Source organism: Diadema setosum, chromosome 18 (assembly GCF_964275005.1).
Source record: "Diadema setosum chromosome 18, eeDiaSeto1, whole genome shotgun sequence".
NCBI classification, from domain to species: Eukaryota; Metazoa; Echinodermata; class Echinoidea; order Diadematoida; family Diadematidae; genus Diadema; species Diadema setosum.
In genome coordinates this window covers 35,308,966-35,328,635 of record NC_092702.1, presented here as the reverse complement: position 1 = coordinate 35,328,635, position 19,670 = coordinate 35,308,966, and the positions used below count along the sequence as shown (strand labels likewise).

Below are 19,670 nucleotides of genomic sequence, written 5' to 3'. Positions count from 1 at the left end.
ACAAATTCTCCTGGCCTGCAATTGCTACTGACTGACAATGCCTGTGGAGGACTGAATTAATCTTGCAAATCTTCATGTGCTACACCGGGCTGAAAACCGCTCAATGAGATTCCAATGTGTTGTGCCCACTGGTATCTACATTAGCTCTCCCAAAGAGAGCGTGCTTCTTCGGCAAGTGGAAGAAAAACGATAATCGATGTAATAGTCATCTGGGTGTAGTGCGCGCAACAGACTTTGTACGCTGATACCAGGGGGAACCATTCATGTAATATTGGACAGAACGCTCGTACCTGTGATACAGGGTAGAGATATGGCTGGCGGGATGGGAGGGACGGAATATGTGGCACTGGCGGGGTCTGGTGGCCAGGAAAACGTGTCTGGGGAGTTCAGGGACAACCCCTACCAGCAAACAGGTAATCACACTGTGGGATCACATAACATTACTTTAACGGCCTTCAAGGTCATCGGACTTTCCACCATCATTCTCATCGGCGTGGTTGGAAATTTGTTGGTGTGTATTTCCGTGCTCAAATTTCGCAATCTTCGCATCGTCGCCAATTACTTCATCGTCTCCCTAGCGGTAGCGGACCTCGCAGTTAGCTCGGTAGTGATGCCCTTTGCTTTGTATCAGGAAGTCAACGATTGGAATTGGTGGCTAGGGGCGTGGCTGTGCGACCTTTGGGTGTCCGTCGACGTCCTCACGGCCACGGCATCGATTTGGAACCTTTGTGGCATATCTGTAGACAGGTTTCTTGCCATTACGAGACCGATTAAGTACGCCAGAAGAAGAACACCGTGTATGGCCATGGTTGTCATATTATCCATGTGGTCAGTGTCCTTCCTCATATCGATCCCGGCCCTGATTTTCGTCGGCGGATTCGACTCCGAAGGGGAGGGAGAGTGCGCACTGAATGTCAGCCCTATTTTTCAGGTAATCAGCTCAGCTCTCTCCTTTTATATCCCATGTTTCATTTTGCTCATCGTCTACTACAAAATTTTTCGATCTGTGATGGCGTTGAGTGCCAAGAAGCCGGGAATGCGGGAAAAGATTCAGCGAGATGCGCAGACTAAAGTGGTTACCATGCAGACCAATCTCGCGGCAGAGAGTAAAGAACAATTACACACAGAAATCAAAACAAACACGCAAAATGCTCTAACGGTGCAAAATAATGGTCGAGCGATGAGCAAGAGACCGAGCGACGATGGGGGCAGCAGCGTTCCAGGAATGCCGCCGTCGTCAACGGGGAAGTCTCGGGAAAAGTCATCGACCAAGAAGATTTCGGTCGCCCGAGAGCGACGAGCGACGTCGGTCCTCGCAATCGTCGTTACCATATTCATCTGCTGCTGGCTTCCGTTTTTTATCACCAACGTTGTGATGGGTTTGTGCGAGGAATGCAGACCTCACATCACCTTCAACATCTTTAACAGCGTCACCTGGATGGGATGGTGTAACTCGGCAGCCAACCCGATTATCTACACTATCTTCAACCGTGAATTCCGCAACGCTTTTCACCGCATCCTAACATGCAATACGCGACACCGCCCGGGCATGAGGTGATAAGGGTGAGGTTATAGTTCTCCAGATGCAAAAAATTGAAAAAAAAAATCCTGCGTTCGTGCCCAGCAATTGCCACCTATAATTATCTAGCTCTTGCTACACAAGTCATTATGTGTAAATAAGTGATACACAGAAAAGAAGCACGTAAGATAGTGATGATTTAATGTTTTTGTGGATTCCACCCTGGTTGCATAATTTGTCTTGCCGACGAGTGATGAAAATGAACATTGCTCGCTAATAATCAAGTGGAGGGAGAGAGAGAGAAAAAAATTGCATATATTTAGAATTCTGTGATGATATCCGGAGCAGCTGTGGATGTGAAATTTTTGCCTCTGATGGAATTGTGGAAAGATGCGAGTGACAGATGTTTTCACATGTCAATGAATGAAACTTCTAGCGGCTTCCTGGTGGGGAAAGATATTCATTTATCTGTCCACTTTTAATGTCGATCCTCCATTGCGGATAATAGATAGAGAAAACCTGAATCTGAATGAAAAGCCGAGGCACGAGGACAATGCCCTGCAATGTAATCTGGGATCGTGCTCGAAATATTAGCAGTGACTCACGTGATAAACTTACAGCAGTTCGATTGGTTGACGTGACACTTCAAACATTACACGAGTGATAAAGGTCAATGCAATGTCTCCGATATACGCAGAGGAGGTGTGACGACGACCATTCCTTTGACATCAATAACATCATTGTTACGTCAGAGAAGAGGAAAGCGACCCTATTTGTGATGGCGCGTTTTGAAAATTTATTCATATGAGCTATGCCAACGAGCGTGAGTCAGGAATTGTTGACGTTGCGTTGAAAAAAAAAAGAGAAACAATCGAAACTGCTTTTAATCACTTCTGCTTTAAATTAAAAAAGGAAAAATAAATGCCGCCAGGAAACTGTACACCTTGTTCAGATGGCAACATGTGTCAGATATTTGAAGATGACCTGATAGAGCGAGGCAAGTGCTGTTTAAAGAAGGGATCACCAGTCTCCCTTCGAGTCCATTCAGTGGGAGAAGGGGGTAATGAGTGCTTACCTGAGTCTGAAAAGGGGGTAATGGGTGTTCACTGAAGTTTATTCAACTCGGTCGCTGTATGCCGATGTGCACATGGAAACACCCAGTGGTAACCATGTGAGAGAGCATTAGAACGTAATACGTTTGTTTGAAGGGTGAAGCAGTGAATCCGCTAGTTGATTAAAATGCAAGATGGCAGTGAGTTTACTGGGTGAAACCAATCTGAGGAACAGACAGGGGTCAAATTTTGTGCATTAACATTACAGACTGTCATCATATCTTGGTTCACAAGAAAATATTTTGAACGAGTATGTGGGGGAGGGGAGCTATCACATCTCTTTGCATGTAAATGCGTTTGCCGCCTCTGTACATGATTGTATCCATCACTCAAAGGGGTGATGCCGTCTTCTGGGTGGTCGGTATAGAGATAATGGCGCCCTGGTGTAGCATTAATTGATTCTTGGACCAAGCAGGTATGCGACTCTGACATGCTAATATCTTTCCAGACACATCACCGCGGATATGTGAAAGTGGGTGATAATTGAATAGATAAACATACGTGTATCCCTTGGTACACAGTGACTATGTGCTGTAGAGAGGAATACAAGATGGCAAGTGTTAACATCCAGAAGGTGTGTGGATTAGTATTTGCTCGTCTTAGACGGATTGAAGATGTCTTCTTGTCACCTTCGTACATTTGTTTCTTTATATTTCTTTAGAATGGTGCTGAAATGAAATCACAGATATGGCGTCAACTAGCAGAGAGCAATTAAATGTATACTTACTTTCTGACAACGTGTTAGTCTCAAACGGCCAGAAACCAATGCTCGTTTTATTTAAACGTAATTTCTCATCAGCAAGCGCAAGCAACGTCATCATCTTGAAAGCGACATTGATGATTTTAGACGTCAATATAAACACCATAATCGGGTTAATGAATCAAATGATGTATCGAAGTGGTTGTGCTCACATTTCAGTAAAGAATACACCGTTGTGATCTGCACTCTAGAACATCATTAAATGTGGAGAAGAACTTGTGATGACTAGCATGTTTAAGCAAAGTCTTGCAGTCAATATCTTATCACTATATGGATGTCGGAAATGACTGACATTAAATATTTCTTAGAATGATTTTCTCCTTGATTTATTAATGAGATATAGACAGATGTCAACCTCGCTGTACACTCATAACGAGTTTCTCAGAAATCTTCCTAGCGAGTCGAAGCTATCACGTTGAAATTATTGTTAACACATGATTTGTTATTTTCGTGGAGTACCAATGTTTGACTACACTTTTCTTTGCCCACACTAGTTAGCAACTATGAGTAATTAATGTAAACACTACGCAGTTCCTTCACCATTCTTTGCAAAACCTGCCTTCTTGGAACTTTGTTGTGCTCTAGTTGAGGGAAGATCTGTTCATTTGCAAAGTGCTGACACACGATTGATAAGCAGTAAATCTTTAAAAATTTGGTGTCGAATGAGATCCTTCAGTATCTTTCCTACTCTCAATAACTTTCCAGCTTTTCAGGCTACTTTTGATGTCACTTTTTCAAACGTGTTAACTACTGTCGTTCGTGGTTTTTATACTCTCTCGACGTCTATTAAAATTCACTCAGTTTTTCATAAGTTGTTGCCACTGGTTTATGTGTACATGATGTAGATTACGCTATACTCCAGTTGTGAATATCAATCAATTAAAATGAGTATTTTCTCCGACTATACATCACCGTTACTGATTGACGTCTATTTGTTTCTTGTCGTCATGTAGGGAAAAATTCTAGAAACAGCTCATTAGGAGACCGTCCAGAACGGATCATTAACTGCGAAAACAGGGCCACATTAGATGTTTTCCCAACTAGGGATTTACTGATTGTAGCAGTTAATTGACAAGGTGAGAAATGTTTGCTATTTTTATTTTAGCTAGTGATAAAAACGTCATGTAATGATGTATACTGTTCTTCAATTTAGGGAAGACAGCAGTACGAAGGGTCTTCTTGCTAGTTGTCGTTTTGGCCAGATTGTTGTAAGACTGCCAACCCATTGGTTATAGTCCGAAGCCTAGCAGCAAGAAACAATCAGCAGCTGTGTTGATCGTATAAATTCATGGTGTAGTGTACCCGATGAAATGTTTATTCCATAGTCTTTATCATTATTGCTATTATTATTATTATTATTATTATTATTATTATTATTATTATTACTACTACTACTACTACTACTACTACTACTACTACTACTATCATCATCATCATCATCATTATCATCATCATTTTGCTCAGACCGGCAAAATCTAAGATTCTCTTACATAAAGTGTTGGACGAACAGTGATAAAAATTCGACACGGCGCAAACACAGCCAAGAGCGAAAGAGAAAAGAGAGAGAGAGAGAAATGGATAAGTTGACTGTATAGATTCATGAATATTATATGTCACACTTGAGTTGTAGTGTGTATGGACGCTGTTTAAGCGTCGCTTTGGTGACATTAGCATGCTTTAAGATCTGCAACTCTAAGACGCTAAGAGGACGAAGTCTCCCGGGTTGGACAATGGAAACGGCTGTCTCGCGCTTGCGCAGAACAACCTTTTCAGCCTAATCAGCATCATCTGAGCGTTCGCGTTGCAGATTTAAAGCTCGCTAACGTGGCGACGTAACAATCAGAAGCAGCAAGTCAGTTTTCATGCTTTGGATATCTTGGTACACGTTGCCGCAAAGACCGTAGTTTGCGCACAAGCGCTCTCATAGGCATCCAGTCTATGATTACTATACTGACTTGGCTAGAATGTAAAAGGTGTAAAACTTGTCGAGACATTAATGTATTGAGGCAGAGTCTTGAGGAAAAATAGCGACTTGATTTACAAGCCAGTGTTTGCAAAATAATTTCTTTAGAAACCTGGAAGTATTCAGTTTAGTGTTTTGTGACGTAACTTCAATCAGCTGTTAATTATGGCTTGCAAGTCTTTCCACTGTTATCAAAATTTCGTTTTATTGACACACAATTTAGATAGCACCCGTCCAGTACGACAGTTTCACGCTATTCAGCCTAAACTCGAGCGTTTTTTGGTCGCCTAGACTATACATTAAATCATTCTTCGAGAAAAAAAAATGACAGTTTCATTTTTCTTTCGAGACCCCCCCCCCCAATTATTGCAAGTTAGAGATCTACAGGAGTCATTACTTCATTCATTCTGTATCGATATCTTTCATATTATTCCTCAACATCAACAACGACAACACCACCAAAAAACCCACATTCCAATCTGTAGGAAATTTGAGATTTCCTTTTACAAAATATACCCACTGAAGTAATTGACTTCTTTTGTCAACATTGACAAATGCAGTATACAAACACTCCAAAACGGGCGAAACATTCAAAAGCTCATATCCTATCTTACTCGGACGTTCATTCAGGATAGCACCCCAACTAGAAGTCACATAGAATTGAAATGGGGTCGATTGTTTCTGTAAACACGGACTCCCATCATGAATGCCACCTGTGCGGCGATGTCGGTGAATTTCCATGTCCGAGGGGCAACAGGAATGGCTCCAGCGCAGACGAATGAATGATTATCCTTGGGCGATGGGAAGCGACGTGGATGCATTTTTGTGTCTAATGGACATGTTTAACCCACTCACTACCATGTGGCGCCTGAGAGGAACGGTTTTCATCGCAGGTAAGTGCCAACACTCTCAAACAAGATAAAATCTCTCATTTTAACTGCCCTGTATCTTCATTTAATGCGGACTGCGTTATAAGTGCAGGTAAATTATAGAAGTGATGTTCTATATCAATGATATTTTCATGAAAAAAAATACATCAATCTGCAGGGCTGTGAACTGACTTGAAGTCTGAACTGAAAATAAAAACATGAATTATTGATGTTTATTATTTTAGATATATATATATATATATATATATATATATATATATATACACACACACATTCGTTTTTGTGTGGGAGATAAGGAATTCCAATTAATGTATAAATCCTTTTCGTTTTTACTAACGGAGTCCTTATCCATTCTCTTATTTTTCATTATTCCGAGAGATTGGTTGGGGCATTATCGTATCTAAAGATCTTGATTACAACGCGAACTGCTTTATGATTGCAAGCAAAATATAAAAGTGATGATCTGTACCAATCATATTTTCATGAAAACAAAAACACATCAATCTGCAGGGCTGTGAAGTGACTTGAAGTCTTAGCTGAAAATAAAAACATGAATTCTTGATGTTTATTATCTTTATTATACATATATTAGTTTTTTTTTTAAGAGATTAGGAATTCCAATCAATGTCTGATTCTTTTCGCTTAGTTTGTTTATCCATTTTCTCATTTTCCATTATTCCGAGAGATTGGTTTGCGCATGATCGTATTTAAAGATCGTGCTTACAATCCGAACTGTTATATGATTGCAGGCAAAATATAAAAATGATGATCTGCACCAATTATATTTTCATGAAAAAAAAATACATCGATCTGCAGAGCTGTAAAGTGATTTAAAGTCTTAACTAAGAATAAAAACATGAATTCTCGATGCTTTTATTTTTTTATCATATATATTTATATATATGTATATATAATAAAAAAATAAACATCAATATATCTTCATACATACATACATATTCGTTTTTGTGTAAGAGATAAGAAATTCCAATTAATGTCTAATTCTTTTTCGTTTTGTCTGTTTATCCATTTTCTTATTTTCCATTATTCCGAGAGATTGGTTGGCGCATGATCGTATTTAGAGATAAAATAGAGATAATTATTCTTTAAGAGCCGAACATGCAGTAAATCCATTCTGAAATTGATTTGAAATTATGTCTTCAGAGGCTCCTATATCATTATTTTCATTATCTCATACACGTCAATCTTTGAGGCTTGTTCTAATCTCACTTGTTTTTTGTGCCTACCAAATTACATCCACTTTTCAATGAATACATATTGTCCTCGATTTCTACGATTGGTACCACTTTGCAAAAGTGTGAGCAAGTGAGGGTGAGGGTGTATATATGTATGTAATGTATATATATATATATATATATATATATATATATATATGATTATACGTATATATGTCCATCTGTTTGAAAGTTTGCTTTTTGTTGGCATTAAGAAAAGTTGTGGCAGTGAATTTTACAGTAAAAAGTGATCCGTAGTCAAAATATTGAGTGTTTTATAGTATTCTCGTCTGCTCAAGACGATATACCTCTAGCCCCCCCCCCCCCCGCAAAAAAAAAGACTTAGATAATGTACACTTATTGCTTTGACGGGGTACGATCACTCTTTGATGCTGTATGTATTCAGGACTGCTTTCTCTGAACTTCAGAAGAAGTTTTGAGAGCATGATTTTAATTTGTCTTTACGAGAAGTGTTCATCGGATTTTGCGCAGGAGTAGCCACGTTTGTTTGAGCGCCCACTCTACAGAGAACTCAATATTTTGACTCGCTAAAAGCCACAGAACATGGGTTACATCATTGTTTGTGTAGGTCACTTCTGACCAACTGACAGAGCGAACTCTTGATATCCTTTGATGATGTTTCTTGACAATCTTACCGTCTTTATCTTGTTTGCTCCTTCAAAAGTTATTTACATAATCGCCGTTAAGATATTTTAATGGCAATTATATCATTTTCACTTATTTCCTCTTTCAATATTGAAAAATGCCGGAGATCAATGAGCGGTTTGGTTACTGTGTATACGTAAAATATGGAGTGTTCGAAGGCTTGGTTGAGATAGCTATAGCACATGATTTTCTCTTTGCTGGATCATATTTACTTAACGTTTTTCATTTGCATCTTTCATTTTTATTCACAAAATTGTTTTTCTTACGCTCAACCGTCCATTTACATAAATAATGATATGCAAGATAACAAAGAGGTGAAAGATAAGTACAACCAATGTGTCATTATGTTCCTAATTTTGAGGCTGACCTTTTTCTTTTTCCCGAAGTGTATGATGCACACATTGATATGTATTTGAACTTTCAGCGTGGGTAAGCGAGAAAAAAGAGGCATGAAATATAAACTAGCGTGCAAACGTACTCATCAAGTATTGTAAACTACTTGCCAGATCCCTTACTCAGTGCAGACGATGATGTGGGGTATTTGCTACATTATGGACCATATGTGCATGATACCGTTCGGGATGATTAGCTACCAAGGTAGCAAGAATATGACGAGACTCCGAGCCACAATAACGACTTAAGGCGTTTGCAGACGATCTTGGAACCCGAATCTCGTGTTTACCTTCGAGCATCGCTTCACCGTATATATGTTTATACCTCGGTCCCTTTACGTGTGTTTACGCGTTGGGGGAGCCAGTGGTGGGAGTTTGATCCGGTCCAGATATAAATACAATCTTTGTGTGTTTATCGAAAGGGTATCTTTCGGACAGAGTGGCACAATTATGGTCGAAATGACACGAAATCTGAAATCGTATTTGGTGACCCGTGGACCCCCCTCCCCCCTGGGTTCACACATCTTTATTGCTGCCTTCTCTACTGAAATCAGGCCATTACGCACAATAAAGGCAGGGCCCCCATGCGATAAACATGGCTACATTATTAAAGGACAAGGTATAGAAGATACTTTCCCCCTTGGAATATGGAACTTATGTCCTGTCTCAATCGTGCCTTAATGCCTGATCTAAAGATGGTTAACATTCATACTGGATGGCATTCTGGTAAACAAATACGACGATGGCTTGTGACTCGTGGGAATCTTTTCGGGTTGTGTTCCACTACATCTGCACGTAACCCCTTTTATTTCCGAGTCACGATATAGAATACGTCATCTCTTGAAACCACTCTGACTAGGAAATATGATATCATTTTCACATTTTGACAAGCTACAATCTGTGGCGGTTTAAAGTAGGAAAAAAGGAGTAGTACATTATAAAAAAAAAAGCCTCACCATTTTCTCCACATGGGAGATTTAACGGGGTCAAATATGGCTGAAAACAATCTATTTTGTATTTCGCTCATGTGGAATGAAAACAACAGTCCTAAAACAATGTAGCATGACAAAGTTTAGCATATCCAACCTGAGGGAAGCTCGTTGCGGTTGTTGACTCGTCTGCTGCGTCCCATAATAGGGTGACTTTATACACTTACATTATAATCACGATCCTCGCTCTTAAGTATTCATAGAAAGCGCGCCTGTCTACATTGTGCGCATATCTTCCGTTCTAGCTTTGACTTCAGGTGACCTCAAAACAGTCAATGCATAAAAAAGAGCTTTCATAGGTTTGTCAATGATATTTGTTTAATTGAAATTGCATGTTATCTAATCGAAAATTGCTTTATATTGATTTGAAGGCCGAAATCAAAATTAAAAAGACCAACAGCAAGGCAAGGTATATGCATGGCACGTGTAGTCACAATTTCCCTACTGCTGCAAGTGATTAAATCTAAGCAGTGGGTTCATTTTACAGTCTTGGAGGCCAAATTCTGAACACGTTTCACTTTTGCCATTGATTAAGCGTAAAGTGTTTTCATAGGGCGCTTTCCATTCTCAGAAAGAGCCGTGAACAAATTGCACTCAATAAGAAACTTTTCAAATTAACTTAACCATGAATAAACATGGAGCAGGAAAAAAAAATCACGAGGAAAAAAAAAAGAATCAACCTAAGAATCAACCTTTTCTAAAGTAAAGTAATCAATAAATTCAAGATATACATAATATCATTTAAAAGAGTTGGCCTATGAGTCAGCTACTATTTCTGAATATGACGTAATCAAAGGAATGTTCAACTTCATGAGTGCGCGCAGATATCCCACAACTTCTACACTCTGAGCAAACTCCAGTGTGTTCGCTGTGTTTTATCGTCCTAGAGTACGTGTTGGAGCAGACACTGACCATTCATCCGCTTGAAAGGTTCATTTATGTAGGCAGAATTACGGGAGCGAGTGAAACAATAATATTTGTCGCAAGAACGTCCCTTCAGCAAGCGTTTCCGTTACTTCAGTTTCGTGATTTACACTCAAAACTTCTTATTATATTCAATATTCAATCCCGGAAGACCTCTGGTTAGTAATAATTTCATTAAATGTCGTAGGTCTTTTGCTCTATTCTCTAATTTAGACTTTAAATACCAATGAAAGCTGCAGAGAATGCTTCGCAATGGTATAAAGGATCCCCTAGTAAATGTTCAAATCCACCCTATTACTTCTTGTCAGACTCAATCATGTTCAAAGGATAACAATCAATAGATTAATAACAATTAGATGACAATATTGTCATAATGATATATCCTATTTCCTTGGGAAATAACGATAATGTCACAGGAAATTCTTTACAACCTTAAAAAAAAAAGAAGAAAATTTGCAATATTTCTAATCATGACATTCACGGCGTTGTTCTTAGGAATCTTACACGCTAGAAATTTGGCGAGAATATTAGACATGCCAGCCGATAAAAGCGGATGAGATGTTACAAAAATCTCAATTATGATAACTTCTGCCTCGGGTGAACACTGATTACTATTTGAAATGTCGTGTAGTCTTTGTAACACCCATGGAAGAAATCACATACACACACGCGCGCACATACACACACACCAACTTTTGTCATCCCTATATTTGAATCTATCTTCGGATTTTGTTGCTCTCACCTAATGACGCCAGACAATTCTTTTTACGTATATGTACTTGCAGTTTTTTTTATCTTTTCCTGACGAAATGAAAGAAAATATAGTAGTATGAGAATCGAAATCCAAGAAAATGACACTTTGAACAATAACCGCTCTGCGTGTCAATCATAAAGAGGAATTTGAGTAAACCAAAGAAGAAAACATGTACCTCAGTATACTTGACCGTAGAGTCTACGCTGATGTGCGGTCGGAGAATGCCATGCCTACACACACGGCTGAGATGAAACGAGAGTGGTCGACGGTGGTTCACGCAGTCTTGAGGCGACGGCTTCGATTAAAGGCTGAGCAATTATCATCAAAGTGGATGATTGATGATTGTACATAGCGGACACCGCGACCTAATAGGATGATATGTACCCCCTTCCCCGTTTTTCCCTTGGTATTTGCCCTCCCTATCCTGCGGGGCCACATTATGTTAATGTGGACCCATATAGGGTGATGTCAACCACGGTGCATGGTTCTGGAAGCTCGCTTGGATCACACGATTCACAAAGTCAGAGTCTAAAGTAGATGTCATCCAGACAATTTGCCTAAGAAATCAGTTCTTCCCGACAACTACGTCACAACCACCCTACAGGTTCTGTCTACAGCATGTCTCATTTGACAATATTAAAGGATAAGGATAAGGATTGTACGCCGGTATCCTATCTTTATCATTAATATTTGATGTAGCTAGTCTTTACAGGCCTATCACACTTGTCAACGGAAATAACTACACATTATTTAGATTATGATAATTTCCAAGTGACATGTTGATGTCAAAAGAATTATCTGTCAAATATTCTTTCTTTAGGATGATTGTCTTGAAATTGTTGGTTCTATCAGTTCATTTCCTTATTCTGTTCATGATTCTCCTTTGGTATCATCTACTAATATATCTGTCTATATATTTCCTATTTGTCCTTTTACTTATCTATTCCTCCTCCTATTTGTCTGCCTATATACCTGTCTATTCATTATTCTTATATCCATTTTCCTTTCAGTACACAGGTACATCGCTTATGAAAAGGACATTCACATTCCATCACTTGCTTTGTTATGTGTATCACGAGTGAGTGTTAGTGCGTCATCGCATTATGTCAGTTATTATGTGCTTGAAGGGAAAAGTGGGGTACGGGAATGCCTTTGTGTATAATTATACTCTTCGCTTGTTAGCTTAACGAGGCGAAAACTAAAATTATTGCCGAAAGAATATCGCCACCTGAGGCACTTTCTCGAGGCTAAACCTTTTGCCTTGAATCATCAGTGATACATTCTAGAGTATAAAAAAGATTATACGCGCACACGCGTGTATACCGTGTGCGCGTATATATAATACATAATCCTCATCGTAATCTGCTGAGTTGTTGAGTAACTTTAGGTGAGAGCCGCGCTGCCACTAGTAGAAACAACGTTTATTATCAAACCATTCTTTGCCTTCCGCGAGAAACGTCTACTGCACATTGTAGATTGTTAAACGATAGATATCGTCAAATGTCGGACTGATTAATCTGGAATGATCAATCCACACTAATCAAACAAAAATGAGAATACACGACGGTAGGAGATCACTATTTTGTGGACAGATACCAAAAGTTGTGATTATTAATTTTGTCCCTCCCCCCCCCCCCAAGTCTTCTTTTGTCTTTCCGAGGGATGTGGGTGGGGGAGAGTGTCTTGGACAGAGAAATCCTTTTCACATCAGTTAAACAGAGATTCAGACGGGGGCGTGCTGATATATTTGGCTGTGCAATGCGAAACAAAAAAGGAAAACCCCTACTTAGTCAGTAGTAAGTGATGCGCGTCCCAGGAGGAATCGTTTTCTGCAAAATGAGAAGACACTGAATAAAGAAATCAAGGAATTGAAGTGTACATAGAAAATTAACTAATACGCGAGAGTTCCTTAAGTTGATTGTCATTCTATTACATTTTCAATCTCTCTCTCTCTCTCCCTCCCTCGCTTTCTCTTCTGTTTATCTCAAGGTATTCTTGGGGTTGTTGTTTTTTCTGTGTCTCCTCCCTCTCCCCCTCTCTTTCTCATCCTCTTCTCTCTATCTCCCTCGTCTCTTGATGCACATCAATACTTGCCTCTCGAAGAGAGAGAGAGAGAAAAAAGGTAGTTTGAGAGGTATACCAGAGATGAACACCGTTATGATTTTGATGGCTGTAAAACGTACCTCTTCCACGGATAATCAAGGAGCTATTTTTATCCACACTCCATGCTTCGTTGGTTGCCTCGGACTACATGATCTTAGCGTGATCAGCTACAGAGGTGAAGAATGAATTTCGTATTCATAACAGAAAATACTAGTACGCAAATATTAGAATATCATACTTACGTGATAATGTTAAAGTGTGTGTTTGTGTGTGTGTGTGTGTGTGTGTGTGAGTGTGTATGTGTGTGTATGAAGTTTACAAAGCTCCCAGAGCTAGCAGAAAGAAAGAAACGGAGTAATAATGATAACCATGATACAAAGACAGAGAGAGATGATGATTATGTTCATATATATATATACATATACATATATATATATATATATATATATATATATATATATATATATATATATAGATAGATATATAGATATATATACACTGTATATATATTTGGCATTGAGGGCCTACATAAATAAACACTCCTAAACATGTGCTTATACAGTATAAATATATATATATATATATATATATATATATATATATATATATATACTCATAATGCATACATATTTAATACAATAGTCATGTCTACTTGATCTCAACGTAGATCCAATCACCTTTTGAGCTGTGTGTGAACTGATGTCACATCTGATAAGTATAATAAAAGAAAGAAAAGAAAGAACGAAAGTGGAGAGAGAAAGGAGGATGTTGTAAAATGGGGACACTGAAGTTGACTGCGTTCCATGGTTGAGATCCCGGAAACCCTTGTAAGCGTGGCTTTCCCGGTCTCCGATGCGTATGGTGACTCTATTCGGTCGTAATTTTAGCCGCTGGCGCTCTCCGTTCTTCGGGCCTCCAAGCTCACAGCCCGCCACTTGCCATGCACGATGTTATGTTTACGATTCCTCTAAATGTCACTGCAGATGCCCACTTCAAAGTCCAATGAGAGAAAAACTAAACATACAACACAACGAGGACGATTATGATTCAAGAGAATTTGCTTCGCCTCGAAATCTCATTTGAAATTGAAATTCTCTCGCCGGCTCTGTCCACAAGCAAGAACGCAAAAAGTTCATGATTCCCGTATAATTGGTGGTTTTTATCGAGTCCGGGTAAAATATCCAGATCTCAATTCTCCCTCGAAGATGTTTTCTTGTTTTACTCGTTGCCTTCTTGACACAGATATAAAGGACAAACAAACACCAAAGCCACATCAGTCTTGTATTGAGTAAAGAGCTCGAAGACGAGACAAATTTGAGGTTTGCATGGATTTACATTCTATTACAGAGGCCAAAGGAAAAAGTAATGGATTCGGTAACATGAACAAACCGAAGATCCGACAACAGGAAAACATAAACATGTATGCAAGAGTTGATCCCCCTCCCCCCCCCCCCAAAAAAAAAAAAAAAGAAGGAAAGAAAAACAGAAAGAGAGTTTTGTATTAAGATGGGAAAATAAGATAAGGCTTTAATTCTAATTTAGTTCTTTTACACTTTTACTGCAATGAAATTATATCATAATATAAACAGATCTATGCGATGTTACATAACGATATGCACCATCAGTTTGTGCAGGTTATATGAAAGTACATCTTTTGAACATTTTTTAACATGTTATCGAAATTATGGGATATATTGTGAGTGTACATATATATCATATATCATATCACACACACAGACACACACACACACACACACACACACACAAGTTTTTATCATTCCAGCATACTATGATGACGTTTTGCAACATCTAGCAGTCCATTGTGTAATAGCGTCGATTCTTTATTTTTACAGGTGTCTGTTTCTGCTAAGACGAGTTGGAGATAATAGCCGAGGTGTGTGTGTCTGTGTGTGTGGGTGTGTGTGTCTGTCTGTCTGTCTATTTCATGCCCGCGAAGTATCATTCAGATATACTAATTGCCTTCAGACATCAAATTTCATGAATATGCGATCTTGCGCGAGGGTACTGGGCGCTGTCTTCTAATTTACAATTTAATTTCTTCAAACAAAAGTAAATTTTGATTTATATAATTTATGTCTAGTCTTTCCCGAAACGTTTAGTCTATCAAGATCAGTAGTTTATCAACATACAACCTACAGGAACTGTGTTTATTCTATGTAAAGTCTCCTAATTTTAGAAAAATCATACGAAAAAGGCATGCGAGTCACAATGCGAAAACAAAGAAAGTCCCGGTTGCAGGCGAAATTAATACGGCACAAGGATTGGGAGTTTCATACGTCAGCGACTTTCCAGACAAGCTAAAAGTTTAGTTCGTTGATGAGGATGTATCGGTGTTTCTATTCTTTCAGCTGATGAGTAAACAATCCAGGAGTTTGCAGAGGAAGTAAAGAGCTTTACCCGGCCAACCAGAAGGGTCTTTGTCCGTTCTAATCTATTGCGCCCCTCGCGCAGAATTCATTTTCGACTCTCTCATTCCAGAAGCCATAACACACATCCCGCCATCTGTGAGGTCTGTGTGACATCAATTTTGCGATCAAATAGAAATTTGCCTCATTCTCTCCAACAAAACCCGACTGAAGGGAGAACGCAGGAGAGTAAAGGAAGACGAAGATCCAGTTCTAATTCACGTCCATTTCGAGCCGATCGAGGCTCACTTTTCAGAGACGGAGAAACATCATTGGCAATCATGTCAAGGACCAGGAATGGCGGGGCGGGAGGCAGACGCCTGCTGCACGGGAATGGTCTCTTCCCTGCCCGCGCAATTTCTCCAGCATCCCCTCGGCAATAATTGCATTCCGTATTATGGAGGCGCGCCCTTGAAAATCTGACTCGAAAATTGTATTTGGCATTCGGCTGTTGAGACGCAAGTGAACACACAACTCACTAACACACAGACGACCGCGCATGCAGTTCAGCAAAAATCAAAAGCAGCAGCAGCAACAACGACATCTGCCGACCGCTGTTCAAGTGCATCGCGAGCATGATTTCACAGACGAAGACAACAAACCAATTCCCTCCCTTAAAGGGGGCTATTAGCTCCAAGCCGACAGGACTCATTCTTCCCTTTAACCATCACTTTTTTTTTCCACAGGTAAATGTCAAATGATTATCTTCCTGATTCTTTTTACTGGCTTTAAGAATACAGCTATTATCATTCCAGGATCATCTCAAAAGGCGTTATTACTAGTCAACTTGTGAGTAATCCCTACAGATGACTTCACTAGACCTTGTAGTTTATCATGGATGCCAAAAGAATAGTATTACATAACAAAGCAGTGATGCTGCCACTCCATAATTCGCAAAAGAAATCTTTCATTCCCCTTTAGATAAGCCGATTAGAAGTCATATAATATGAGCGGGATGATACTGAATGATAACTGTGAAGCACCGTGAACATTACTCTATTCGGAAGCTTATGGTTAAAATGTATACCGGACGTACATGCAGGCCTAGATATGCCTACTCAGTGGGAGTTTTCTTTGTTATTTTGTTCATCCATGGGCAGACTAATTAACTATGTGTATAATTGTGAATAATCTCTCAGATTCTTTCGTTAATGGACTCCAGGACAATTCATCTGATGGTCTTGTTTTTCAGATGCGGTTGAACTCTGTTCGATGTTTGCTGCTTCGAAAACGAGATTACTAAGTATAGCGTGTATTATTCTCCGCTGCAGGCGCGTGACTTTCACACATTACTGCAAAGCGTATACGATTGGGTTGGCATGGTTTGCAAAAAAAAAAAAGAAAAAAAGACAATGAATAGGAAAAGATAAACATGTTGTTTCATTGTCCTTAGCAACTCTGTCCCTTTCATAATCAGGATGCAGATAGAATTTTGTCTGTGAAGGCTATCCGAGTGAAATGTGTTTTTAAAAATTGAAGAGAAATATTGTGGAGGCCAATTAGATTGCTGAAATCAATTAGCGATATACTACAAACATTGATGGATGAGCAAAAAAAAAAAAACAAACAAACAAAAAAAAAAACCAGTCACCTTCGAGATCATATCCCACCAAAAGAGTTGCGTGAGGGTAAATGTAGATTCTCTAGGGGGGCGTTTCATGAAGGAACTTGTCGGATAAAATATCTGACAAGTCAATTATATCCGACAAGTTTTGAGAATTCTTTAGTCTGATTGGCTGATTTCTCTGAACCTGTCGGATATAACTGACTTGTCGGACATTTTATCCGACAAGTTGCTTCATGAAACGCCCCCAGACCGTAAGACAGAAAAAGAGAGATGGAGAGAGAGAGAGAGAGACAGGGGGGGGGGGGAGAAAAAGAAGATGGAAAGATTTTGGTGGCACGATGGTGTGTCATTGATATCGAAACAACAAATTGTGATTTTACCCCTAAAAGAAAAATAAATAGATTAATGAGGAAATATTCGGATTGGAAGATGCCCTAAATGCAAAGAATGACAAATGAAATTTCAGTGGAATAAACTATCAGGTTCAGCTCTTCTTGTAGGTCGATGTATTCAATCAGCATCTTTCCTGTCTCCTCTCGTCACCAGTGCACTGGTGCTTAGGGAATAGACACATTATCTCATTAAAGAGTCCTCCTAGGCATGTCAGACTTGTATATAGGAGCCCTCAGCGACTTCTACCCTTTTACTAACTGCATTGCTCATCGCCACATAAACTGGCAGGGAGAGCCGGTTAATGGAGGAAAGCATTTTCTGGACGGCATTGGATTGTCGTGCTGACAAAAGTTAGTTTGCGGGCAATCAACAGACCACGCTGTCATGCATTATGCGCCCTAGAATGACGGGTAGTGAAGGCATGAATGCATCTTGTGTTAGACTATAGAAATGTTTCGTGTCGTCGAGGGCAATATATCAACAGGTATATTCATTAATTCAACGAGACGAACAAACGTTCTCAGAGTTTAATAGAAAATTTTATTCTCGAAGGGTAAGACTACTGCTGCATGGCAAACAAAACATCGATTTCCAGAAGAGTTATGAAAAAAAAAAACTCTCAGTCGTACATGCATTCGCACAGGCCACGTGGCTCAGTAAGTGTAGATGCTATCTTCAAAAAGATTGTATATTTGGCAGCAGCAGACCACACATATACACATACAAGTACAATGTCTTTCCATCATCGTCATTATTATCATTGCTGTCAATAATAATAATGATAATAATGGTAATACTACTACTACTACTACTAATAATAATGACAATAGTAACAACAATTGTGATTATGATAATGATAGTAATGAAAAAATGATAATAATAATAATAACAATAATGATAATGAATAATGATGATAATAACAAGATTTTGATATTCACCAACTTCTCTTGAAACATTGTTTCAAACAACACCGATTAAGATAGCTCAGAAGGCAATAATCGGAAGAATCGCTGATGTAAGTCGAGATTTGAGATAATATCGCCGGTGCCATCATTGAGAATGATATGACGATCACATATCGGTCGATATCAGACTATCGCAAAGGAGCAGACGACATCGTCTGGGTTATCGATTCATCGTGTCAAACAGGCTAGACAACAAACATCCACAAACCCATATCGCCCCCGACTCGCTCCCATCGACTGTGATCGAATCAACCCATTTGTCGGATGTGCGGATCGTTAACGGCACTATTACCCAGAGAGGGAGAAGCACATTCGGTTATACATTGAACCAAGTATAGCGTCTGGCTTGCTCTCGGATTATTTGCCTTTTCTCTTCACCGACAACAATAACAAAAGCGAAAGGTATTTTTCCAACGTATGCTCGATCTTGAGGATTCAACTCCGATGGTCCATACAGCATGCAAGCCTTGCCTAGCTTGGTGTACCAATTATATCGCGTTGAGCCATTCAGACTCATGGAACTCATAAGACAAACAAAAGAATAGCAAGTAATTAGATTGCAAGATTGATAAAGGCATGGATGATGAAGAGAATAAACTATTAAAATTTTACAGTGCATTATGCTCATAATCATTATGATTAGGTGTGGAGAGGCAGACGGATAGATGAATATAAATCGATATGTATAGAAAAAATAAATGAGTATAGACAGATAGCCAGATACGTACAAACAGAATACCAAAGAGTATACTGGTTAGAGTTTAAGATATATTCTCCCCCTCCCCCCCCCCCCTCTCTCTCTCTCTCTCTCTCTCTCTGACAGGCACAATCGAAGTAACTCTCCTCATGCTGACACGTTTGGCATAATTCACGAAGCTGTCGATTCACTCTGGCCAACTCGCCAGACAGCCTCTGGGCTCATTAGGCCAGTGTGGTGGATAAAGCATGAGGGGGACAAAATATATGCGTGACGGCCACAGCTACGCTGAAGTGCCGGCAATCATAATCGTGGAGA

The 19,670-nt window shown here is 39.4% G+C and overlaps 1 protein-coding gene across 1 annotated transcript; it reads left to right on the top strand.

Annotated features, from left to right (window-relative positions):
- The first annotated feature begins 310 nt into the window (after positions 1–310).
- LOC140241840 (probable G-protein coupled receptor No18) lies at positions 311–1,558 on the top strand. Its single transcript, XM_072321595.1, has one exon. The coding sequence runs from the start codon at positions 311–313 to the stop codon at positions 1,556–1,558; it is 1,248 nt and encodes a 415-aa protein (XP_072177696.1).
- The last annotated feature ends 18,112 nt before the right edge of the window (positions 1,559–19,670 follow it).

Coding starts and splice junctions, on each gene's coding strand:
- LOC140241840 (XM_072321595.1), top strand. CDS start 311: ATGGCTGGCGGGATGGGAGGGACGGAATATGTGGCACTGGCGGGGTCT.